This window comes from Panicum hallii, chromosome 9, assembly GCF_002211085.1.
Source record: "Panicum hallii strain FIL2 chromosome 9, PHallii_v3.1, whole genome shotgun sequence".
Taxonomy (NCBI): Eukaryota; Viridiplantae; Streptophyta; class Magnoliopsida; order Poales; family Poaceae; genus Panicum; species Panicum hallii.
In genome coordinates, this window is record NC_038050.1 from 61,075,530 (window position 1) to 61,102,063 (window position 26,534).

General features: G+C 44.2%; 3 protein-coding genes across 4 annotated transcripts; 1 reads left to right on the forward strand and 2 right to left on the reverse strand.

Annotated features, from left to right (window-relative positions):
• Nucleotides 1–9,526: 9,526 nt before the first annotated feature.
• On the reverse strand, nucleotides 9,527–9,982 carry LOC112873285 (zinc finger protein 11-like). Its single transcript, XM_025936279.1, has one exon. It carries the CDS (start codon nucleotides 9,980–9,982, stop codon nucleotides 9,527–9,529), a length of 456 nt encoding a protein of 151 aa, XP_025792064.1.
• A 4,090-nt stretch (nucleotides 9,983–14,072) lies between these two features.
• Nucleotides 14,073–18,056, reverse strand: LOC112876901. Of its 2 annotated transcripts, XM_025941079.1 has the most exons (6): nucleotides 17,693–18,056; nucleotides 16,874–16,980; nucleotides 15,369–15,718; nucleotides 14,882–15,287; nucleotides 14,645–14,797; nucleotides 14,073–14,534 (listed from the first exon to the last, which is right to left on the reverse strand). In XM_025941079.1, the coding sequence occupies exons 1-6, from the start codon at nucleotides 17,775–17,777 to the stop codon at nucleotides 14,157–14,159; spliced, it is 1,479 nt and encodes a 492-aa protein (XP_025796864.1). In that variant the 5' UTR covers nucleotides 17,778–18,056; the 3' UTR covers nucleotides 14,073–14,156. The 2 variants fall into 2 exon arrangements, with proteins under 2 accessions (XP_025796864.1, XP_025796863.1); XM_025941078.1 differs by having other exon boundaries at nucleotides 14,882–15,718.
• A 5,137-nt stretch (nucleotides 18,057–23,193) lies between these two features.
• On the forward strand, nucleotides 23,194–25,056 carry LOC112875371 (RNA-binding protein CP29B, chloroplastic-like). The gene is made up of 4 exons (XM_025939197.1): nucleotides 23,194–23,629; nucleotides 23,921–24,022; nucleotides 24,367–24,648; nucleotides 24,745–25,056. Exons 1-4 carry the CDS (start codon nucleotides 23,300–23,302, stop codon nucleotides 24,808–24,810), a joined length of 780 nt encoding a protein of 259 aa, XP_025794982.1. The 5' UTR covers nucleotides 23,194–23,299; the 3' UTR covers nucleotides 24,811–25,056.
• The last annotated feature ends 1,478 nt before the right edge of the window (nucleotides 25,057–26,534 follow it).

Below are 26,534 nucleotides of genomic sequence, written 5' to 3' on the forward strand. Positions count from 1 at the left end.
TCGATCTATTTCGTCAGTGCCTCGTGCATATAAATGAGTATGCGTATGTCTGATGGAGTCAGGTCTGTGCAAGATGGACGACGAACTCTGCTGATTTGTCCAGAGGGCTTCTTCAGTTTGTTTTCTCATGATTTATTCCCAAATAAATTAGCATACATCTTCAATTGGAATAGGCAAGACCTTTTCGAATGCATCTTTTCTTGGTGGGGGTCAGTACCTGCCTCCCTGGGGGCTTCTCCAAGTGACCCAAGATTGTGCATATTCCATGTGATGTGATGAGGATTCGTTCACTGGATCACTGGATGGACAAGTGATTGCTCGACCAACTCGATATATATACGAAGCCAGCTTGGTAAGTCGCTATGTCCTAACTAAACTTGCCATATAATCTTGAATACTTTGTTAACATTGATTGATGAATATTTGTTAATCTTGGACACAAATCTCTTTCAAACACGTTTAAATGCTTCTTCCATCTTGAAATAGATGGCATTTAGGATAAGCTAATTAGTCCATCATATATTTAAAAGGATAGTATTAAGCAAAGATACTTGCTTGAGGAATATATATAGTTGATTCGATCAGTTCTCTCTTGCCCCGATTATCATTGATTGATGACTTTGCTAAATAATCTTGCCACGGTCGAATGCACGACACACATTAATTGGCACATGTCCAGATTCTCTAGATGCTACCACCCTAGCTTGTACTCTAATCTGGCTGCAGTTGGCGTTGATGAAAGGACAAACATATATGATAGCTAGGTGTGCACACGAGGGAGGAGCTCAAAGTTATTTTGTACTAGTTCATCAACCATGCTCCAGCACAGCTAATAATTTTGAGAGGTTGATACGTATTAGAAATTCGAGAAAAATTAGAGTTCATAGCTAAAATTGTTTACCTTACACTTAGGTCTATCTCAATTTTTAAGTATTCTAACACAATAGTCATACGTACTTGCCTTAATCATTTTTTTACTCTATATATACACGTGTTATCCAATATGTTTTTCTTTGCATCACACCTCCATATATATGTGTTTCACATATGTTTTGTTGAACTTGTAGTTTGAGATACGTGTTCAAAATGACAATTGGTATTCCCATCGCTTCTCTCGTACATGTATATATGATCTATATGGTGACACAAATCATGCATTTATATCTTAAATTAGTTATTTTTATATTAACAATGCAATAAATAGGTAATTTAGAATCATATATTGGTGTAGTTTGATTTATTTTTGTAATGACATACTCCCTCCGTCTGGCTTTATTTGTCGCTTGGGAAGCGTGATTGTGAGGGAGTCGCGCTTCCCGAGCGACAAATAAAGCGGGTCAGAGGGAGTACGTAGGTAATTTAGATTCAGATTGAGATATTACTTTAGGTTATTTTAATAATACATATGTGGATAATCTAGACGCAAATTTAGGGGTTACTTAAGTTATTTTTATAATGGCATAGGCGGTAATTTAGATAAAGATTTGGGGTTTATTTTAGGTTATTTTTCATAAAGGAATGGGTGGGTAATTTAGATATAGATTTAGGGGTTATTTTAAACTATTTTCATAATGGTATAGGTGAGTAATTTTTTTAGAAAATATAATATATTTAATGGCTAAGATGGGTAGAGTCTACCAGATCAATGACCGAATATTTCTATTTTTTATAATTTCTGAAATTTACTTTTTAGTGCATCTCGTGAGGATTAATGTGAAGTCTTCAAAAGGAAAAACTCCCATTAGTAATAGTAAGATATGATTCAAATAAATAAGTTAATCATATATTACAGGATACATATCATTCTAATATTCTTCACGTGTAGGGTTACCATGAAATTTGATTGAAGTCTTTCAACGTTTGGCTCAAAAAAAAAAGAACAGCAACAGTTATATATTATCCTTTCTATTTGGGGACTGAAATTAAATCACAAGGTCGACCACCAATGTGCTGACTACTACTCCAACTTATTGATACTTAATTTGCCTAGTGGAACAAGCAGATATCTTTTTTAACAAGCACCGCTAGACTAGCATTAAGTACCGGGCATAGGGGGCGTTTAGTACCGGTCTGGCTGACCGGTACCGCCTGGCCGGTACTAAACGCGCCACCTAAAAAAATGACAAAAAAACTATTACAGACCAAAATTTTCACGCGTAAATGCATGTGCGTGGCCGTGAGGATTTGAACCTACGACCTCCAGTCTCGCGTGTAGACTCCTTACCATTCTACCTACACATCACATGTGATTAGATGGGAAATGCTTTCCTTTTGAAGTAACCCGTTGGTGACCATTTAGTACCGGGCCAAGACACCCACCGGTACTAAATGGTGGTACCAGTGTATCTTGGCCCCAGTACTAAAATGGCTTCATGGGCTTTCAAATTTGAACCCGGTATTAAAATGGCTCTATGGCAGTTTTAGTACCGGACCCAATTGTATCCGGTACTAACGTCAAAGATCATTTTCTTTGTAGTGAAGTATATATATACTCCCTCCGTTTCCTTTTGTAACCCACAAATTACAAGACCTAAGCTTTCAAATTGTTGACCAATAGTATTAGTCAACGCTTTTAAAAGCACTTTCTTGTAATACTAAGTTCATTGTTAACAATGCATTTACTTTAAAGAGAATGTTATGATGAAAGTCTAGTCTGTCAGGTTGCATCTAGTCAAATTAACAGTACTCTATATTTTGGAATGGAGCTAGAGTACAACGTAATATAAGAGATTTAAAGAAAGTGAACAGGTGTAGGTTGCTATTTGCATGCATGTTCTCTATGCAGTGCGCATGCGCCCTCTACTACTGTGTGCTCAAAATATCCAATTACAAAACAAATAGCTTACTATATCAAAGTCATTCATGACGATTGATTAACATACTATCTCCGTTCTAGAATATAGCTACTTTTAGGTTTTTTCCAAGTCAAATCTTTTAAACTTTGACCATAGATGGTAAAAAAATATAAAGATCGATAACATAAGAATGATATTAGTTTATTCATAATGAAACCAACTATCGTAATATGTAACTTTTTCTATTTAAAAGTAATTATTTTTGGAGATATTGTTGGTTAAAAATGAAAATATTTGACTTTGACCAAGTCAAAAAGTTGTTATATTCTGGAACGGAGATAGTACTAGCCAGTGGGTTTAGGATTGTGTTTCTAGAGATATACATGTTACGTCAACAAAACTTGTTTTCTGTCTACTATTCATTGTGCTTCTACTAATTCCTGGACCATGCAAATAGAAAACTGTTCATCATTTCTATCAAATCCCTGATTTTTATAAAGGGATACGCACAGGAAAATCCATGTCTTTATTAAAAGGATTCTCTTTCTTCAAAGAACTAATACCTAATCATATATCTCTCAAAATAATGCTTGGCTGTGATTTGACTACTCTTTGAACTACAAATGAAGACACATGAGTTCCATTTTTAATGGTGAGATATCGGAGCACGTGTGGATTAATCTATTTCTCAATTTATTTGACAAAACCAAATAATCAATAAAGTCCAAATTTGAGTCTGGGATGATTTGCCTTTTCTATACAAATCGGAGTCCCCACCATCGGCGCAGCTGCTCCTCCAATGGCGGTGCCTCCTCCGCCGTGGCCGCCCACAACCGCATGTAGGCCCCTCCTCCACCACGATCTCTCCTCCTCTAGTGATGGACTCTTCCACTGTTGGGAAAATAGGTAGAAAAAATAGATAAAAAATTGTAGAAAAACTAGTTAGAAACAATAGGTAAAAAGGTTGGGAAAATAGGTCAAAACTAGCTAGAGAAAATAGGTAGAATAACAGTTGAAAAAATAGTTCGAAAACTAGTTAGACTAAATAGGTAGAAAAAACGTTGGAAAATTTAGGTAGAACAATCAATTTAAACACTAGACAGGGAAGCTAGCTGGATAATTTACTAGGAAAAACTAGTTGGTTATTTTAGTTAAAAATAGGCATAAAAACTAGGTAGAAAAGTACTAGTAATGGAAAAAGTAGGTAATTTAGAAGTGTGTTGGAATTACTTTTATTTTTACAATGGCAGAGGTGTGTAGTTTATATGAAGATTTAGGGGTTAGTTTAGATTACTTTTCATAAAGATATGAGCAATTTTGATAGATTTAAGGGATTAGTTTAGGCAAATTGTTTTGTAATGACAAAGAAATGAGTATTTACAAGCAAAATACATCCAATGGCTATTTTGTCACCAACAATGATTTAGTCTGCAGTATCGATGTCCAAACAATTTGCTTTTCTGTTACTTTCTACGATTATCCCCTCTTTTCCTAATTCTTCTCATGAAAATTAACTTGTAGGTTAAAAAAATTCTAATTAGCAAGGTTTAGATTAATAGATCTTGCAAATATGGTTGGTTCTAGAAGACTCAATGTGCAAGTAACGAAATCATTGCCCGTGCTTAGACATGAACAGGACAGGGGCATTCCAAATCCCTCCCCTCATTATGTACTGCAATGGAGAGGCTCCTTTTGCACAAGCTTCCTTTGTAAGCTTCTATATCTGTCATGGGTCCGTTGTTCCGTTTATGGATAATATATAAGTGTCTAGTAACTATCACAACAACATCCGCCAGTTTTCTTTCCTCTGTTAGCGTACAAGGGATGCCAACGTGCATCACATCAATGTATCTTTTAAATTAATCGCTCCATCTTAAATTATTAGTCATTTTGGCTTTGGTAGATTCATAGACTTTGTCAAAATGAAGGGAGTAAAAAGCAGTGCGTCTTGTATACCCTGCTGCTGAAACAGCAAACGCAGGTGGGGCTTGCAAATTAATGGACTCTGCATGGCAGCCTCACACCCACGGATCGATGACGATCCCTGGATTGGTGCAGAGGAAAGCATGCCTCATGCATGCCTTCTAGCGGCAGGCTGGCTGCAGCTGCCGGCCGGCCGGGTCAAGACCTATGGACCGTATCGGGCCACGAGATCCGCCGGCCATGCAGTCGATCCGGCCGGCCGGCCAATAGGACGAGGCACTTGGCTGGTGTACGACGCACGCTCTCAGAGTTAGTTGCACTTGCAGCCCGGCGGCCGGCGCCGCCGGCGGTTTCTCCGGCCACAATGCGTGGGATCTGCGTTGCTTATTTATTATCCATATTTAGCACTAATTGATTTTTTAAATAGGGTAAGATGACTTATTTTTAGATAAATTTTGAATTCTAAAATGATTTGTTTTTTTGGACGGAATGAGTATGCAATTAGTCCGTCCGTACAGTTACGACCAAGATTGCAGTGGATCTATGGCCTATGGGCGGAGCCCGGCGCTAGCTAGCTACTGGTCTACTAGTAGGCACCCCACGCTGGGGTGTGGTCCTCTTGTGTATAGCCATATAAAGAAGAGGCGCATCAAACCAAAATTGATTACGACCATATGTGGCATTCGTCTTTGATCTACTTTCGTACAGCTAGCTTTCTTCAAGTTTGAATGTTTGACAGAATTTCAGCCAAGCCTTCTCCTCTTCCGAGACAAGAAGATGTACTCCACGATGCAGCTCGATGATTGAGGGCAGCTAGAGTTTCCGATTCAGCTGCGAAATGAGCACAATAATTTCGATCGTGATGGCAACAACATCAGACTAACTGTCCAAGATCACAGAAGTCGTGATCGAAGAAATTAGGGATGGATGCGACTCAGTGTCGGTCTAGTTTAATTGCCCAAACAGAATCAGTCGATCCTGTTGCTTGCCATGAATAGAATCAGTGTCGGTTCAGTGGCCTTCGAAGGATCCACGCTACAATTGCTGATACGAGCTGAAGGAGACAGCTAGCTCGATTGGCACAACCTTGCGAAAAATTCCGACCCAGCCTCCGCAGCCGTCCCGACAACGCACCACCGACTACAACTTTTCCAAGGTTCCCGGCACCACCAAGCCGAGTAAAGTGGAGATAGGGACACGGAATAGGAATAACCACAGCCACCGGTCGTAGGTAGAAACCTCCCGATGATGAAGTTCACAGGAAGAGAGAGCTCGTGCTGAACCTAGATCGTGGTTTTCACTTTCACTCATTCATCTGTTTTCCCTAGTTTACCAAAATGAATGAATCAAAAGTGAAAACAAACTACTAGTATATGGTTGCCATATAGGAGTAATATATATGCTCCTTTCTCTGGGTGGCATCTAGTCTAACATCAAATTAAAATCCTAGATTCTTTTTTGTTTCTTTTTCAGAAAAAAAAAACAGATTCGTATGTATATCCCAGTCAGATAACCACAGCCAACTACTCACTCCGTCCACAAATATAAGGGATTCTAGTTTTGTCCAAGACTATAAGGTATTCCAAATAGACTAGAGGACCACATATTAATTCCTTGGCAAATATAGGGTAATCATTGACAAATCTCAATCACCTAGGTAACCTGTGATTTAACACATGGCTTTGTCCTATTAATCCAAAATGCCTTATATTTGTGAATGGAGCGGGTATTATCAAACTTTCACCAGACCCTTCCATCAATTCCAACAAACAAAAATCATCATCAACCTAGCACATGCTGGTCCCTGTCTTAATTTCACAAGCCAGATTGGCAGTGCATAAGAAAATGTGACCACCAGCTACGTGCGTGCCGTACCGCCGGGTCTCATCATCTATCATCTGTTACTTGGTGTGCAATAACTGGCTTTATTATGTATCATCAAAAACTGAGATAGCCTATAACCTTGAACACACTTTAATGAATTTGCCTACGTATTATTAGCAATAACTTATAAATTACAATATGATTTATCATACCTTGATGAAGTATTAATAAAGGAAGAACTAAGTCCTTGTGACACACAGAGTTTTCAAGTTGTTAGTTGCAAACATAATATCAAAGCAGATTCACTATTCCTGAAATTCTAGTAGTCACAAAAATTAGGAAGTTGGCAAATTTAGCTTGTAGTATGCTAAATATGAAATATGATGATACACAAAAGTGATCCCCGACATAAGATATTAACTGAGAAGTGCATCCCCTCTGTACGCGCTAACATACATGCACTCCTACACATACCCAAGTATATTATTCAATTTTAAATGGTTAGCATCAACCTTGGGGCGCATGCATAAGATGAACATCAACATTTACAAAGTGGAAAAACTCTCACGAGATTAAGCTCTACAAGTTATAAAGTTCATGTGTAATGTTGCAAAACTTGAGTTGCAAGATAAATATGTAACAATTAATTTGTTTTGGAAGCCAGTACTTTAAGTAATGTTTTATTAATTGAGCTCCATCAGACAATGACATTATTAGTAACACATATATGAATTATAAATACATTATTAAAGGTGAAAACAAAATGGAATAGATATCAAGATAATTCCCAGAGAGAGGTGTGCAAATTGTGCACTGCCCTAAGACCAAATAAAGCCCTTGACGTGCAGGTTTTCTGCTCTTTTGTCCCAAGATATGATTCAGGTGTGTCTCTCTGGTAGCATGGCGCGGATCAATGTATCATCAATCACCAATCTCGTTTGTGCCAAGAGAATCAAGGAAATATCTAGAGAAAGTTGTATGGTAGTTGAGGCCGGTTTGTGGTACCAATTGTACTTAAGACTTCGTAATGCTGACTTGGTTCTACCTTCAGAAACCAGGGATCAATCCACCATCAAGCAAAGGAAGGTTTGGTAAGCATATGCAAGCAGGGGCCTAAGGATCCTGGATGTAAGCATGCAATGGTCCAAAACTTTAATTTAGTACGGTGCAAGACTGGACTCAAAAGAAGGTTCATTAAACCAAGAAAGTACTGCCTTGTTCTCATCCTCCCTACTGCACACACTATTCTCAGTATTTAGCTTCATCAAGCTGACAGATCTAGAGGGGGAAGCGCGTGCGGTGGAATACAAAAATCTGTTTTTTTTAAGGAATGCAATACAAAAATCTTCTGTATATTCAGGGATATCCTGTATCACCGACATTGCAGCTAGATCAATAGCAAGATAGGACGGTAGACCTAGACAACGATTAATAAAAAAACTGTGTAGAAGGAACTCAGCATATATTTTCTTCAAAGCATAAGAAGTTCATCCATATTCGAGCTGGAGAGGAGTTGCGCATATATAGGTCATGGAGCATACACACCCGGCCAACATCTTTGATCGGGTGGTTATTAGTTGATCATGGCAACTGTATCAAATGACGAGGTTAATTTGTTGTTCTTCATGATTAGATCGAGACAGTGCGAGAGGATCCTCTACATGAAAACATGTTCATTAATAGCAAGACGTATAAATGTAGGTATAGAAGAAAATTATCTGACACACTACAGGAAACGGCTATTTTGCCGAGTGTCACAAACACTCGGCAAAACTCTAAAAACACTCGGCAAAGGACACACGGAAGAGAAAACGTCGGCAAAGGGGACTTTGCCGAGTGCATTTCGTCGGGCACTCGGCAAAGACTTTGCCAAGCGTCTTGGCCCGCACTCGGCAAAATTTAAGCGCCGTGACGGAGGAGGAACGTAACGGACGATTTGCCAAGTGCCAGAGCCCTGGCACTCGGCAAAGATTCTTCGTTTGCCGAGTGCTAGGGTTCTGACACTCGGCAAAGATTCTTCATACCAGATTTTGCCGAGTGCAAACACTAGGCAAAGTGACCAGAATTACCCATTTTAATCTGTTTTTCTATTTCATCCACACATATATATATCATAAAAACATATATCATCACAAAGACCACCAACATCACATCTATATCACAAACATCACATCTATATTACAAACACAATCGATTCACGTACATATCCCAAATCGGTTCACAAACATATTATCATTGCAGACCACAAATATGTCACAAATATTCATGTCTCACAATATAATCTATATAATCATGAGATGTCACAAAAATATGAGAAGTCTACAGAAACAAGATAAATGAAAAATCATCATCAAGGCTACCAACCCGGCTGAGTTGGAGAAACATGAGGGTCATTTGAGGCCGCCGATTGATTCTGCAAAGAGAAGAAGCAATCGCATGTGTGAGACAAGATAAATGGTGCTCGGCAAATCTTATGGTTCTCGGCAAAGACGCCGTCTCCGGTAGTGACACTATCTAAGGATTATGAGATAGTGGGCAATGCTATATGTTTGCCCTACTGATAACCATGGAAAACTTAAATTAATCTGGAATTTCATCTTCTCTACAAAAGGACTACTATACGTGTTGAGAAATCTTCTTGAGTTATCCAAATAAATGATCCGCGGTTCTAATGTATATCATGATTGTCATTAAGAAAGGGCCAATATGGTGCCTGAAATCAGTTATTGCTCAAATACAATATGCCCCTCACTCTACGTGATTAGACGGAGGGAATCACAACGCAACAATCTCTGGAGGAGGAACAACTAACAGCCAAAAGAATGCAATAAGCACACATCAAATCTCCTCAATTACTCTCTGGCTAAGCTTGAGCGAGGAACTGGCCCTCAATCCTTGACATGAAATTATTCCAGGACACAAACCCCAAACTTACATGAGAAAGGGGCACTGCCGAATTGAAATTTGTGGGCTCAATCATCGCCTCATAACCTGAGGGACAAGTCCAGCTCGTCGGCGCGCCCGGCGCGGCGCTCCGGCGAGCTGCTGCTTATGTTGTGCTGCAGCAGGCTGCTGCCGGACAGCCAGGCCAGCGACGGATCCGGAGCAGCTTTCTGTGTGTCCATCGTCCTCGCCCTCCCAGCAGGCTCCGCTCCTGCAGACAGCAGGTTGATTGCTACTCCAGCGCTCCCTGGGGGGTCGGCCCGGGCACCCGACCGCCCATGCAAGCGCATGGAGGCGGAGATCTCCCGGCGGCGCTTGGCGAGGGTGCGCTCGTACTTGTGCGCGTTCTGGTGGCCGCCGAGCGCCTGCGAAGTGTGGAACTTGCGGTCGCAGTAGGTGCAGAGGAAGAAGCCCGGCGGCTCCTCCGGCGCGGCCGAGGCGCCGGGGTGGAGGAGGGTGAGCTCAAGGTCGAGCTCCGGCTCCGGCCTCCTCTCCATTATAGGGCCGGTCGAGCTTGCTGGTAATGATGGTAGGACGTCTGTGTGACGCCTGTGGGCGCTTAATTTGCTACAGGAACTATTGTGCGGGTCATTAGGCGAGGGTTTAATACAGCTATCGGAACGAAACTGGCCGGTGTGGCTTTGCCGCTTGCGTGTTGCCGCACGCACGTGCTTTTGGGGATACGTGGCGACCGGAGGAGGAAGAACTCATATCAAGCCAAGTTGTATGTCCGGAGTGCGCTGATTTCATTAATTGTGATTCGGAATAATGACATGCCGGCTGGGGCATTTTTTTCGTACGAAACACAAAATATGAGGGAAACCACAGGGATTCGTAGCTTCACCGCTGGGGCTTGCTACGGTTCATCTATTTGTCATTGTTAGATCCAATGGCTTCATGAAAGATAGTTAGCTAGATCTAATTAGAAGATGTTTTATCTATTTTTCAATTCTCAAAATAAAAAATATAGAAACTTACATTTCTCCTGATACCTTCTAGCTAGGATGTAATATGTGATAATAGCCACCTAGATCTATATAAATGGATGGGTTAAAGTTACTTCGGAGTACCGTAGCAGAGCTCTTGGATCACCATTTCATAAATCAAAAGCAACGAGCTTCTTTAGAGCTCCCTCTCCAGTTGTTTAGTTTTTCTTTGTCGTGTAGGAGTATCAATAAGGTGGATGCTAATGACCTATCAATGATGATTATATAGGTGTGTCATATATGCGGACTTAAACCAGAGTCTAAACACTTTAGAGATGGCTATTCCAAAAAAAAAAAACTTTAGAGATGGTACGGCCCGCCATGCCAGCGCTTCTGACACGACGTCGCAACAAGATATAGAGACAATTTGGGCCGCAAGGGAGCAGCCTTTCGTCGCGCGTCATGAAGCACATCACTCGCCGCCGTCGCCGTCGTCGACGTGTTGTCCGGCCGCCGGGGACCAGGCGTTGGTGGCCACCATCTCGCGCTCACGCCGCCATTATTTAATTTCGGCTGGTCGTCCTTGTTTGCCAGTATATCAAATTGGCCCTTGATTCGTCCAGACGGTTAGGCGCCATGCATGGACCGCTAGCTCTCACCAAATTTGGATGCTTTGGGAATTGCTCGCAGCTAATGTTTCGTATTGTTACTCACAATGCAAGTGTCGTTTTACAATCCGTGTTGATCAAACTTCTATGCTTTTAATTTGATCATCGTTGGATGAGACATCATGCATCATGTAGGTTGAAAAGATAAAGTTGATTCCGTTAAACTCGTCATGAAAAATACTTTCATAACGTATAATTATTTTCATCTGAAGTATCATATACACTTTCATAGAGATTGCTAGTTAAAGTGTCGTGTCATAGACCATGCCAAGGTCCTAAAAGGTTTGTATTTTGGATCAGGTGGAGTATCTGAATCTTTTGTGAACAGTTCATGAGCATGTTGAAACTGTTTAAAACATATGTAATACCGTATAACGTGATTAATTATTTGTCTTTACAAGCCATCAATAAACCTTTTCCGTACACCTGTAACTATTGTTTTGTACCGACATACCTTCAAAAATTGCTCTTATTCTCACTATAATGAATATATTTTGGAAACACTATGCATGGTGACATTGTGAGAGGGGGGGTGGGGCGCGGGGACGGGGGCGGCTCAACCCCAACCTTGTGCTTAAACCTGAACTCAACAAAAGAGCTTGAAATGAATAGTCAGAGGAAGAGGGAGGCGAAAGAGGGTCCTTGTCTTTAATTATTACACGGATCAAATGGGTAGAAAATTGAAGGAATGAGGATAAATGCCCGATCCAAGTTTAGCCAATAATTAGATTTGTAAATAGACACGAATGGGTAGTTAGGCGTCATCTCTTTCTGTCTAGTTCAAAAGGCAAAGGCTGTTGTTCAATAGTGTGCTTTTATTGTTCGGTACACGCGCGATGCACCTAAAACATATTGATAGCACTACATACAGACATGGATATATATATATGCATGATTCTGATTTTGCTAATACGAACAGTGTGGTGTAGAAGAAATAGATGGTCAAAGTTTGGTAGATTCTTTTTTTGAATTGCAAAGTTTGGTAGGTTTTTTTTTAATTGCAAAGTTTGGTAGATTTTTTTGAATTGCAAAATTTGATAGATATTGAAGACATATATCGAGCGGAACCAAATTTTATATTTTGAAACGGAAGAGGAGTTACTAAGATTCTGTGCACCGTGTGAGGCAGCCGGCCGGCCGGTAGGCCGGGACCCCCTGCAAGGCTTAGCTACAACGCTGCAGCGCAGCGTGGCAGAACTTTGTCTCTTGCACGTACGCAGCCAATGCAAGCATCTGCCGATGGGCACACCAGTGGTTTAAATGCGATGGATCCACTGCCATATTCTACTGTGTCGTGTTGTGTAATGGCCAAACAAACTTTTTGACAAAAAGCTCATAGTTATTCTCATTATCATTATACCACTGTATCAGTATACCACCATACGTATGTCCGTATATTTATTTATTATTTTAAGTATATTCATATACTATTTCTAAAATATTTCAAAGGGATATACATAAAATTTTTCAAAAGCATCCCTATTTTTTAAGTATATTATCATTATACGTTAATACTAGTATATAAAAATAAGATGTTCATATACTCTATATATGGTCACATACCCAACATATATACCATCATAGATGTTCTAGTATGATCACATACTCCACGTACATACCCTTCGTTAGGTCAGATACGTCCTACATCATGAGATACACATGTGGGAGTAGCTACAGGCGAGTGTAGAAAGAATGTTATATACATAGAGAGAGAGAGAGGGGACAGGTTTTCCCTGCTCTCGCGTGTATCTACTCCTACTATGGGAATATGGTCTCCGGAGGTCAACCAGGTACCCCAGCGCTAACAGGTTCCAATCTTGTTCCGCATACCGGTGCACATACGTACGAAAGGAGGGAGGAAATACCCACACTATCTGTATACGGGAAAAATCACGTGCCCTTCGGAAATACTTCATCAATATCGGATTGGGTCGTGCTTATCGTTACTTCAGATGTTGCACAATATTTTTTATGATGTTGCAATAGTTAGTTTGGGATGTTGCATTTTTTCCAATGCGAAATATCGTATGCAACATGATACAGATGTTTATGTTGCAGCAGGTTTTTCCGATGGACAACGAATTACTAATTAGTTTTCTACGCATTCTTTTTGATGTTGCAAACGGTAATTTTTGACGTTGCAAATGTTGATTTTCTATGTTGTCGACGCTATTTTTAGATGTTGCGACGGACGTCCATAGAAGGTTGGAACGCCAGCAGCACCGTTTACAAGTTGTTAGACTGACGGTTGGTTGTTAGAGATTAGAAGATTTAAGTCTTGGGTGTATGCACGACGCGTACAAGAAAGAGGCGGTTCGGCTTTCGTGATCAGTGCACCGATCAATTAACAAAGCAAAAGGACAAAAAAGGCCGGCTAAACTAGGTGCAGTCGGCATGGTCGTGCGCGTGTCGATCCAGGTGGCTGACATATCAATTGGAGTGGAACTCATCGTTGCGGTGCGGCACCTGCCCCAAAACCAGGGAAGGCGGACTGCAGCTTTGCTTATCTACACAGTGTAGCCTGGTACGCGTTGAGCAAGTCATCCGAGCATGTCACTCGGGTCGGGTGCTACCGATGATTAAACAAGAAATAGAGATCAGGAAACAAGCGTGTGTTGGGCCGGAGCATATTAGTTTTCAAATGTTAATATGAGTTTATCTAGTTATAGTCATGATGATCATGTTTCAAAATGTATGTATCCTTATATAATCGCAACTTTGTATGCTTCTTCTACCTATATATCTATGATATAGCGGTGCTCCTGCTGTTGTTTGAAAAAAAAATGGAGGGTCAAGGTGTCAGCTTCTTTTTTTTTATTGGGATTAGGTGTCAGCTTTGATCGACTAGAATCGCAGCCGATACCAGAACAGCATTGATCGACTAATTCAACTTCATGCTGTTCGTTTTACTGCTTCTAGGTTAGCTAACACAAGTATCGTTCTTCTGCTGCTCTTGTTTGCTTGCTTTTGGTAAATTAATAAACAGACGTGACATAGTAATTTTTCTTTTTATGATATATACATCGAATAAAACAAAGCACATGCTGCTATGACAAGCTACAAGGCGCCAAAAATAATTAGAGCTCCACGTCTTGGCACAAGCTGCAAGGCCCTAGAACAATCAATTTAACTGCAGGAGGAACTTTACCCTCGATGAATGCTTCGACAGCCAAGAGCGCTTGCTGGGATTCCCTGACCATATCCTTCTCCATTGTGAGGCATTTGCCAAGTTTGTTGGCAGAGCACCTAGGAAGGCCCATAGTGGTGTCCAATGTAAGGCAATCAAGCGATGTGACATTCTCAAGAACGTAGCATACTAGCTCAACCAAGCTCTTCGCAGAGCAGAAGCCAGTGATCTTCACATTCTTGAGGTGGTCGTGGCGGTGTCCTGATATCTGCCTCAGAGGTGAGGGATCTCCAATAATCGAGTCATGCTGCATCCGCAGTTGTGACACCTAATAAAAATGAAAGACAATATGCTAGAGTTAATGGTTGGTTCCACAATGGACAGAGAAGAAAAAAAAACAGGATACTTGTTGGCATCGCAGGATGAAAAATGACTTACACCCAAGACAAAAGTCTCCAGTGAAGGTGCGGCATCAAGAAAATAAACCACGGAGAAACAGTCGTAAGCAGGGGAAAATGCAGCTCCATGTAGACTAATACCCAAAACCTTGAGATGAAGGAACTTGCTTGGCGACAGTGGTGTGCTAACCGCCTGCACAATGATGTTTCAGACTCCCAATACAATAGCAGTTAACCACTTCACTAGCCTATAACCACACATGAGTTAAGAACACACCTCACGAGATGAAATAATGGAAAGAATTTCCAGGTTTGGCACAACGGACGGAAGCTTGACAGGAGCATAAGAGATGGCACAGTCCATGCTCAGTGTTATGTCCTTCACTTGCAATGACTCTGCAAGTGAGACTTCTAATTGGCCACCTGCAATGTAAAAACTAGAGACATTTGGAGCTTTGCTCTCTATCACTCGCAGCTTGTCGCATTGAAGCACACTGAAACAGCTCAACCTCTTCATGAGGCAAGGTATCTTCAGGCAAGTTATTTTGTTGCAATAAACTAAATTCAACTGCTCCAAAGCACTAGAATTTGAAAGGAGGCACCCTAACTCTTCCTCTGTGATGCGCACATCATGCAGAGTCACACTCGTCAGGTTTTTCAGGGAATCAAGTCCAACCGTGGTTCTGAAGGCGCACCAAGAAAGAGTTAGATGCCGAATCGAGTTTCCACTCCCGCGAGACAAAAGTGAGGACGGGAAACAGTACTTCGCCTTTTTAAGTGGTAGCAGCAGGGTGAGTTCTTCAAGCTCTGGTGTAACAGCAAATTCAAGCCAACTATTGAGATAGCAATGGGTGTTGGAATTGTAACCACAGAATTCAATCTTCAGAGACCTCAAGCCAAAGCCTGAGTGTTTTTTCAGAATATGGTCAACTCTGCTATTGAAATCACTTGCTATTTTATTCTCTCCATGGACATCCTCATTCAAGCCCAGTGTTGTGCTGCTGAAGGTAATGTTGGGACGGCATCTCCAAGAACGTAGAAAGGCATGAGACACACTGGCTGTACGGGCAGCATCTTGAAGTGGCATTAGGGAATGTATATGACCCCATATGTCCTACGTGCACAAGCATGGGACAAAAGTTGAATATTGGAATCATTAATGGAAATGTTTTTCTTCAGTTGAAGAAAGAAAAAAATACAGCACAAAAAAAGGGTTGATTGTGGTAAGCTTGAGCGAGTAATCTAGGTGGTTTATTCATTCCTATCCTCACAGAGGAAAAAAAGAGCTCCGGAACCGCACTGCTGCAAAAATCAAAGAGAACTGTCCTCGAACAAACTCCCATGCAAAATTATTTTTGTATTGGCACCTCTTTTCCTCCAATGAAAATATATTCGTAACTCCCACCACCCCTCGTCATATTAGTTCTATCAATCGCCACGGCTGAAGCTGCAACACACGGTAGCTTTGTTGCCCCCAGCTCTGGCCCGATCGGTAGACATTGATTCTTCCAACCACCTGGAGCCTAATTTAGCGATGGGCGCTAACATGCCAAAAAGAATGTTGGAGAAACATGACAAGCTTGGTGGCAGGGAGTGCAATGTGGGCTGCTGACCTTAGAAGCAGAACACAGCAAATGCAGCAGAGGAGCTCGGGTGGACATACCAATGCTGTCAAGGGCTCAAGGCATTGTGTAGGCTTAGCAAAGTGGAGGGGGGTCCAATGCAGCGAGGTTGTTGACAGTGGTTTGATCTGCCATTAGAATCATACTTCTATCCCTTCCAATTAACTAGTCATAGCAAAAGAAGCACAGCAGATAAGGAAGATGGAACCAAGACGCCTACTCCTTGTGACATACCAATGACAGTTTTGTGCTAAAGGGCAAACCAGTAAAAGCTAAATGAAGCAAAGGTGTGAATGGAGTATAGCACAGCTAACAAAGATGACGTTCGTCAGGTCAAGGAATTTTATTAGCTAGCACAGTCCACCAAGTGCATACGGTTAGAGCAGCCATGATTTGAGTTGGTGGTGGTGGCATTCTTCAACATTGGCTTTTCCATATCCAATCCCTTTACCCTCCCCCACATCCTTTTTACCCACCCAGCTAGCCAAGTTAAATGTAGTATAAACACTTATATGTAGTCCTTGAAAAAAAACACTTATGCAAAGACAGTAAAGTTGTTCAGCATTTCCCAATGTAACGAATTGTTTTCCTTTGCAACGCATGGGTGAGTTATTTGCATAAATGGCTTGTTATCAGCATTGGCGTACCTCTGGGAGGTCTGGTCCTGAAAATCTCATTATTTTGCCGCCTTGAGGACTGTCATCATCCTTGTGGTTAGATCTCTTTCCATTAGCCAACGAAGAAACCAATCCATCTGCAAAATTAAACACATCTAGGCTGTGACAAAAAGAAAGAAAGGCACATGGATGCATATGCAGATGCGGTTTGTTTCTGTCACCCAATAGCTGATGGCTTTGTGTCAGCAAAAGGAAAGAACTTCAGCTGACAGTAGGTGTTCTTGGAAGAGATTGCATTGCTTCCCAAGATTTATCAGTTTTGTACCATCCAAATAAGCACCGAGGTGGAGTGATTGGATTCTAAAGAGTCATCCTTGAGAAATACTATCAATACTCGATGACTAGTTTTTTCCCCTCCTGAAATCTCCTTGGAAACTTAAGTTTTCTAATGGAGTCTCGGTGTGTGGTATTGGAAACCTATGCTACTCCAACAAAGTAAGATTTTACAGTCAAATAAGAATTAGCTAGCCGGCTTAGGAGAACACATAGGAAAGGGGCAATGTTTCTATCTATCCAGATATAAGGTTTTGCTGCGCTCGGATATGTAACGAATCTATTTGCTCTCCAGGGTAAAACAGGGGGTTAGCTTTCTATCCACCAAAGTAATTTTTTTAGAATCAAATAAACATTGTCTACCCCGCTAGGATCAATCTATATGCTCGTCTCGCCGAATCTAGAGGAGAAAAAGCCACCTTTTTGTTTACTTTTTTTTGCGTGTTGGTTGGTTGGTGGTGGTGGTGTGGAACGCATTGCATAGAAAGTTAGAAACCTAGAGGCGAAGAGGCTTACTGAGGGGTCGGATCTCGCCACGACGCCGACGCCGACGCCGACGCCGCTGAAAGGACATGAGATGATTCAACGCCAGCAGCCCCATATGATGCGACGATGGCTGGGATCGAGACGGCGGCCGGCCTCTCTGTCTCTCGCTCGCGCGTGCTCTGCGTCCTGGTGTATCTCAGGAAGGCGGCGCGGGTAGAAGATGAAAGTTAAAAAGGGGATGCCGCGTGGGAGGAAGATCAAACCGAGTCCAGCTCTCGCTCGACTTGTACTAGTACTACAACTCCGACTGGACAAGACGCGGAGGGACGGCAGGGAGGAGAGAAGTCCGCGTCTCCCGGAAATCCTAGTCTTTTTGCCGGCAGTGAGGGACTTGGCTCGGTCGAGTACCAGCAAAGGGAGACGATGGGAGGAAGGGGATGCCAGGGAGTATAATGGTGGTTACAGTTTCCTCTGCATTTGCCTGCTCCGTGATTTGTATTTTTTCTTCCATCCGCCTTCTTTGTGATTTGGAGCTTGATTAGTTGGATGTCAATTTTTGCCGAGCTGAAATCATGGTGGGCCAAGATATTGTCTTATCAAAATCAGAGTAATGCCAAAGTGTTGGCAAGAAAATTAGGCATTCATTTGATTTAGTGTGTCAAAATATGGCAACCACATTTACAAGGTTTAAGACGTTTCTAGTATTTTACCATTGTTTTGGGCACAAATGGACGCGGTGTGCCAGGCTGTTGGGCCAACGGATTCGCGAGCCTAGCAGGCCCATGCGCCCCGGAAGGCCCACTGCTGTCAACGTCTCCCAATGGCCGCTGCCGCGGGAGCGTGCACGCCGGCGGGCGGCGGCGATACTCCAAACCTCGCATGTGAAATCGAATACCAATTTACCACGGAGATGGCAGCAGCGGCTCCTCAGATCAGCGCTGGGAGGCATCGGGGCGGCACGAAGACGGCCGAGGAGCGACGGCATCCTGCCGGGAAGCACCATGGAGCTAGGAAGCGGCGCCGACGACGAACGGAGGACAGGAAAGAGGACAAGAGCCATTGGATCGGAGCATGAAACAAACGGTTATGACATTGCCGCTTGCGCTCTTCCTCTAGAAACGCACATGAAGCAAAAAGGAAAAAACAAACACGCATGCATGCATGAAGAGAGAAGATGATGGCTCCAGGTGAGCGAGGTCCACTCTGAGATGGCGTCAGGATTGATGCATTGCACTGTAATTTCATTCTATTATATTGCCTGCTTCATTTGCTCAGCTCACAAATTCTTTCCGTCTGCTGCGGGCTGAACGAACGTAACAGACAGTTTAGGCGTTGCTCTCTGCTCTCATAGCCTCGATCATGGAGGCCCCCACCACTCCGAGTAACAGAACAGAGAACAAACAAGCAGTGTTGACTAGCTAGGTCTAGACTGGAGTTAGTATACGACATACTGCACTGCCCTTGCATCATCTTAATCAGTTCAAAAGGAGCAAGACAAAACACATAGCCTGCAACTACTGAAACCCCAATCTGACAGGCAATGTGCCATAGTATACAGCATATCCTCATATATCCTTGGTACCATGATTATGAATCTGGCAGGAATCGGTTTGAGTGCAGCAATCAAGTTTAGAGAAGTTAAGAGTTAAACACACAGCCCACCCTTATGCCCTCGAAATCAGAAAACAGGGCATCAATAAGCAGAAGCAACCATGAAACCAGCAACTGTACTATGCTACGCATCAACCACACCTTCAAAACATTCCAGATGATCGACATAGAAACATCACTTGTCTGTAGCAGCAATCATGAAATTACGAGTTCAGGACACAACAATCAACATCAAGCAGAAACTACACATTCAGTAACAGGATTGAAAGGGAAAAGTAAATGGAGATTCAGAATCGGAGATCTCAGAGATTCTATTATTCAGAGCCGAACCCCTTATTCATGGGGAGGCAACGGATCACGATGGTGATCATCGATATCAACACAGACAGAAGACTCCTACCACACTAGAACAACACTAACACCATGCAGTGACGGTTTCATCGGACATCGATATCATCCGTGGGAAGGCGATCAACAGTATGAACAGCGGCCCAAGGTTTCCTCAAACGAAACGAAAAACAGAGGCATGCGGGGCACCCAGAGATCGAACAGCGTGGGGGGATCGAGTCAAGTTCTTAGTTCTTACTCCTCCTGCGCATCTCCAGTGAAGTGTAGCACGGTCAAGCGAGGTTGATACACTCCGAAAGCCGGCGAGCGATCGCCGCGGAGAGCCCCCTGAGATGGTGGCGCGTCCGTCTGGCTGGGAAACCGCCGGACTTGATCCCTCTCTTGGCGATGCGCCTGATGCGGTTGCCGACGTTGCGGTAGGCAGCGCGGGCGGTCGGAGGGAGATGGCCGGCGACGCTCCGCAGCTCGATCGCGAGATTCTGCAAAACGCGGTAGTGCGCGCGAACGGAGACGTTGCGCCGGAGAAGGCCGACTCGCGCCTGCACGGAAGCGAGGATCCCGCTGATCCGAGCCGCCGCTCGGAGCCTCCTCAGGGGCGTGACGCTCCAAGGGACGAGCCGCGGTGACGCCGGGTGGCGCAGCGGCTCGAGGAGCTGGAGGACCGTCGGGGCGTCGTGGAGGGGGCTGAGGCGGTGGACGGAGATCTCCCACCTCGAGGTCGAGGTGGCGGCGGCGGCGGCGACCTCCTGCGCTCCGCAGAGGGACACGACGGTGGCCGTGACGGCGATGGCGGCCATGGCCAGGCCCTCTAGCTCTTCTCACGGGGACACAAGAGGGGGTGGTGGAAACGTTGGCGTGGTGCGGGTGTGCGAGGCGAAGCCCAGAGGCCGAGGCGAAACGGAACGGCGGTTGCCAGGTGCGTCCAGCTTGCGTCGCTGCTCGTGTATATATAGCTGGCGGCGATACGCGACAGCTGGACAGATCTGCGGCCTCGGATCCAACAGCTCACAGCCGAGGATCCGCTGGCGTGGCCGCCACGGCAGCACCAAGCGCCAGCTACTACGTGAATCTTCCTCCGGAAGCTTTATCCCGTTTAGGCGCTGACAGGACAGGCCCACCATGCCGGCGCTCCCGCTCCCTCCCTGCCGCTGGGAGTCGGACTCTTATAAGGTTCCGTTCTGTTCTCTGGAACGGTTGATTTTGGAAGAAATTTTTCGCTGCACGAAAGTTGAGTTGGGATGCACACCCTCCGTTCTAGACGTTTTGAATTTTCTAAATTCATAGTATTTGCTATGTATCTAGATATCTCTCGTAAATTTTTGTTCTCTAAAACCGATGTTGACTCTTAAGAAGAAATTTCCCACTGCACAAAAGTTAAGTTGGGATGCACACTCTCCGTTCTAAAATGTAGGTGTTTTGGATTTTCTAAGTTCATAGTATTTGCTATACACAGACATCTAAGTGAATAGTAAAATCTATGAACCTACAAAATTTAAAACGACCTATATTTTAAAACGGAGGGAATAAATTTATTATTTGCATGGATTACGAATTGCAAAATACCATTCCAGTACAATCAATATGATCCCAAAGCACACAGGATTTGGTAGAAAATTCACGCGAATTCTAAACGGCAGAGATCGAGTGGTAGGTTGGTAGCCTACGGCCTTAGTAGATGTGGCTTGTCTGGAAATTATATGTACCATATCATAAAGGTAGTTGCGGCCTAAAAACGATCGACTAAAAATGGCCTAAAAAAAGTCTACCGCCACACGGTAATTATAACGGAAAAAAGACACAAAATACCACCGAAATTGCATCTTTCTCATATGTATCAATCTATATCATCATGTCTCAACAGTATACACCACCGCCAAGGCTATACATCGCGCACGCGCTACAAACATGCGATGCATCATCTGAAGCAACATCGACAGCTTCGATCAGTCCTTTCGGCCTCTTCGTTCCAGGTACAGCCCGCTCGCAACCTCTTCTTCCTCCTTCATCTCTCCGCTGCTACTTCTCCTTCTCTGGTCGCCATCGCCGCATCACTTCTCCAGGGTTGGGGTTTGGGATTTCGAGGTTCAGGTTCACTACAACACATATGACCTTTTGTGACGAATACCTGGTGACAACAGATCAAAATATCATAGAGTCATTCCCTTTTACATGTTTTGTAAGAGCAGGTACGCTTTAGTGATGAAAATCAGCCATTTGTCACTAAGACCAATCAGAAATCGTCATAAACTGTTACAATGAAAGTGATTATCGCCACCAACGCTAAATACGGGCCGGTGGTCAATAGGTATCACCATGAGGCCGGTATTGGGGCCGGCGGCGAAGTCCCAAACTGTAAAAGGCCCACACGGCTTCTCCTCCCTCCTGGTAGTGAGGGTCTCAATGCTGTCCTAAAGTACTACATGAATCCAAAGAACTCGATACTCGACTTTGTTCAGCAATACAATAAGATACAATAAAGGATTTTTAGCAAACAACACATGCAAGAGGCAACCACAACCACTAAAGTTCCACACCACATGACAAGGCACCCTATGATGAAGCGGTAAATAAAAGAAGCTCGTAGAAATAAGTTGCATGCATGTATTCATTTGGGTGAATAAAAAATATCATTTCAATTGTTTAAGCCTATTATCACATTAATAAGTTATTATAAAGCAAAGGACAAAAATACATTAGACATCTCAAGTAGGCGCGGCTGTTGCTTAAGCATATTATTATCCTTCATAAATTATTATGAAGCAAAGGACTAAAATACACTGGCCATCTCAAGTAGGCGCGGCAACACTCGCGCTATATAGAGTTTCTAATATGGATCCAAATTCGAGGGTGATATATTTCACAGTTAGCCTCCTTTGGGAGAACGGTAGTGGCCATGGGCGGATCTATGGATCCAAATCTTATATTTCACTTTATAAGGTTAGATTGACTTATTCACTAAAATATTTTCAAAAGTGTTTCATTGGACCGCTCTAATTTAAAGTTCTAGATTCGCCACTGGTAGTTGCATACACAGTGTCGAAACATCAGGATACGATGTAAGAAAGATGTGATCTCGTTGGTATTTTGTGTGTCTCATTTTTTTTCTCCTCAATTATCATGTGGCAATACACCTCTCCATCAAAAGTGTGATTTTTTTTTCAAGATAGATCTTTCTTTGCCTACAATACTTTCACAAAACGGGCCCAGGAGTAGCAATATATAGCGCTACGAGGTCAAGTCGATGGAATAAGATGAGCTTATTGGGTGTATTTTATTTTCAAAATCCCTCTACCTTTTCCATTGAGTTTTCATCTAAACTGTATCTTTTTCACATTGACGTCTGCAAACATGGAGCAATGCGCAGTATAGCATCTGTCATGCTACGCATTTGACGTAGAACTCAAGTTTTCGTCTAAAATTATCCTGGCTTAATATTTGCTATGTCAAATATCTTCTTAATTCCTAAGCATGCTAGATGAGTAGATGACAGAGTGGGCCCGTCTTCCGGCTCCAGGCCTCCAGCCAGGGGTCAGCCCATTACAACGGGGAACCGTCGCCTCCCTCGCGCTCAACGCTCACAAGTCAGAACACTTTTGCCCTCTCCCTTCCTGCTCCGCACCTTATCCCCAAAACCCTATCAACCCAAAGCCCCCAATCGAACCCCTCCTCTCCCTCCCCATGGCAGCCACGCTCTTCTCCACCTCCCTCTCGCCCCAGTTCCTCTCCCTCTCCGCCAAGCCCACCCCCGCAACCCCGTCCGCCACCGCGGCCTTCCCCTCGAGGGCGCCGCAGCTCCGCGCGCTCTCCGTGGCGGCGGCCTGGAGGCCGCTCGCGCCCGTGCGCGCGGCCGCGGCCGTGGCGGAGGAGCTCGAGGCGGAGGGGCAGGCCGGCGGGGAGGAGGAGTTCTCCGCGGATCTCAGGATCTTCGTCGGCAACCTGCCCTTCAGCGTCGACAGCGCCCAGCTCGCGGGACTCTTCGAGCAGGCTGGCTCCGTCGAGATGGTCGAGGTGTGTCCGTGTATAACTATGCATCCTGTCAGCAGGCCCTAGTGCCAACCATTTCGTATTGTTACAATTACCGGACGTTGGTATAGATTTGGCATTGCTCACGTTCACGGTGCCGGCAAACAAAATGATTGCAACAGTGCTCAGGAACAGAATGTTCGTATTGGTCACTTCGGTAGGCAACTAGGCAATAAAAATGGTTACGGATGCAATTGGGTGGGTCATTAGGTTCTGTCATAGAGATATCAAGACGTTCTTTAATTTGCCAATTGACGGGGTGACATTTTGTTACAGGTCATCTATGACAAATTGACCGGAAGAAGCCGAGGATTCGGGTTTGTGACAATGTCTTCTGTGGAAGAAGTTGAGGCGGCTGTTGAGCAATTCAATGGCTATGTGAGCACACTTCTCTTCTTCCGGAGCATTGCACATTGTTAATGCTTGGTACCATATTTCACGGCCATAGTGCCATGCACCATTCCCCGTATATATGTATGCCATAAATTTACCTAGAATTATAATCTTTGCAATAGATTTTATTGGTTTCTTGATATTCCTGGTTTCCTACTTGATCCTACACTGACTATGCCAAGTGTTTTATTAAGTGCACTTGTGGCATCATCAGATAGTCTAATATTTACATGTTTTCCCTTTCTTTTGCTTGGTAGAGTACATTGTGTTTACAAACTGTTCTAGAGATGTTCCCTTGTTTATCTAGCTGACATATCTCTGAAACTTAGGTGCTTGATGGAAGAAGTTTGAGGGTGAATTCAGGCCCAGCACCACCCAGGGAGCAGTCCTCACCAAGAGGGCCCAGGGGCGAAGCCAACAGGGTCTATGTGGGCAACCTTTCATGGGGTGTTGACAACTCAGCTCTCGCTAACCTGTTCAACAAGCAAGGTGAGGTCCTGGAAGCCAGGGTCATCTACGACAGGGAGAGTGGGAGGTCAAGGGGGTTTGGTTTTGTGACATATGGCTCCTCCGAAGAGGTGGAGAATGCGATATCGAATCTTGATGGCACTGTGAGTTCTCAATCTCGTTCGTCCTAGCTGTTTGCTTACGCTTGTGCCTTTAGAGTTTGAACACTGACGCTAAATCGGTTTATCATTGCCCTGCAGGAATTGGATGGCAGACAGATCCGTGTCACTGTAGCCGAGTCGAGACCGCCTAGGCAACAATACTGAAGTTCCACTTCAGAAACCACTCAGAATGGATTATAGTATGGACTGGACTATAGTTTCGCCAGTCTTATTCTTCAGGATCGTTAGCTGTAGTATTATCCCCACCAACCATACATGATTCGGTCTTGACCTTCACTGAGCTTATAAAGTTCTCATGTATATGGTTCAATACGCTTACGCGTACTTGTAACAGCAGATTTCCATGCTCGATAGCCCTTTATACTGCATTGGCTGCATTATACGGTGTCTGATCTCTGGTGTCGTATGTCTTCTTCACCAACTCGAACTCTGTACGTTATGAGCAGCTGGACGGCCACAGAATGTCTGGTGGCTGGTCCGTAGTGGGGGCTGATTCCTCCATGGCTGCACCCCATCGCAGCCGTAAGCTTGTGAGCCGCTGTGGTTGGTCTGGTCCCGAGGCGTCGACAGCAGATGCTGTAAAGTGTATCACTGTGAACGTCCTTTTCCCCCGAGAAGATCCGAGCGCATACGGCTCGGGACGTCCCACCTTCGCCGCGGGCATTCGTTCTTGTCGCTACACGACAGGCACATGGTGGCCGACTGACCCGCGTCCTTGAGATCGCTGCAGCTGGGGTCGCGGCGTTCCGTGGCCGTGGCGCTGGTGGGCGGCCATCGGCCACCGCATCGTTCAGGGCTGAGGCTACGAGTCCAGTCTGGCAGAAAGTACGGTGCTGTGAGTGAGCAAGTGAGGCTCGTGAAACGGCCAGCTTCCAGTGCCCCAGCCCGGAGGCTGAGCCGCGGCGGCCGCCGGGCGGCGCCGGTGACCCTACCAACTCCCCAAGCGGTGGCTGCGCGCGTGCGGCGCCGGTGGGGGTTGACGGAGACGTCGCGCTTGGTTCATGCGGCCGAGAGGAGCTTTCCAGGGAGAGACGAGACGAGACGAAGCCGTTCGTTCGGTGCGATCCGACACGGCACACGACAGGATGGCGGGGCAGGACCCAACCTTTTTTTTTCCTTTCCCTTTGCGGCCACCACCCACCGCACGGTCCTGGATCGTCTCCTGGCGTCCGGTCCGGCTGCACGCATCCAGCACGAGGGACGCGCACGTCGAATCTGTGGTCGCTCTAGCGCGAGATCCGGTGGCCAGTGCCAAATTTCATAGAATACTTTTAGCAGGATAGACGCGTGTGTTTGGGCGCAGCTAGAACAAATCGAAAGAACATTCATTAGCCGTCTGTCAGCTACTTGCTCGTCAGGTTTAGGCTCTGGATCCGGTAAGCCTAAACTGCACTGCTATATCGAATGTTTAGTGGCTAATTAGAAGTATTAAACGTAGACTAATAACAAAACTAATTGCATAATTCCTGAACTAATTCTTGAGATGAATCTATTAAATCTAATTATGCTAATTATAAATTAATTAGGCTTAACAGATTCATCTCGCGAATTAGCCCTAGGCTTCTGTAATTAGTTTTATAATCATGTAATTAGTTTTATAATCAGCTTATATTTAGCTCTCCTAATTAGCATCGAAACGTACGATGTAACACAGCTAAATTTTAACCTTAGAAGCCAAAACACCTCTAGGCGTCGCCATCCTGCGTTTGCACGCCGACGCGGCGGGCACTACGAAACAAACCGCACCGTGATCAGCATCGACATTGCGGCGATCTGCTCATGTCGACATTCTGGCCCCCCTCGTTGGTGACCTCGCGACGTCGGCAGATGATTGTGCATCATCCAAATAACAATGTTGCCCTCTAGTT

Bases quoted from the DNA above. Each gene is read 5' to 3' on its own strand.
- LOC112875371 (XM_025939197.1), top strand. From the start codon at position 23,300: ATGGCAGCCACGCTCTTCTCCACCTCCCTCTCGCCCCAGTTCCTCTCC. The intron at 23,630-23,920 runs GTGTGTCCGTGT...ATTTTGTTACAG, and splicing joins GCTCCGTCGAGATGGTCGAG to GTCATCTATGACAAATTGAC. The intron at 24,023-24,366 runs GTGAGCACACTT...TCTGAAACTTAG, and splicing joins TTGAGCAATTCAATGGCTAT to GTGCTTGATGGAAGAAGTTT.
- LOC112876901 (XM_025941078.1), bottom strand. From the start codon at position 17,777: ATGGGGCTGCTGGCGTTGAATCATCTCATGTCCTTTCAGCGGCGTCGG. The intron at 16,981-17,692 runs GTAAGCCTCTTC...TTAATTTTGCAG, and splicing joins TGGCGAGATCCGACCCCTCA to ATGGATTGGTTTCTTCGTTG. The intron at 15,719-16,873 runs GTACGCCAATGC...TTGTGCACGTAG, and splicing joins CAGGACCAGACCTCCCAGAG to GACATATGGGGTCATATACA.
- LOC112873285 (XM_025936279.1), bottom strand. From the start codon at position 9,982: ATGGAGAGGAGGCCGGAGCCGGAGCTCGACCTTGAGCTCACCCTCCTC.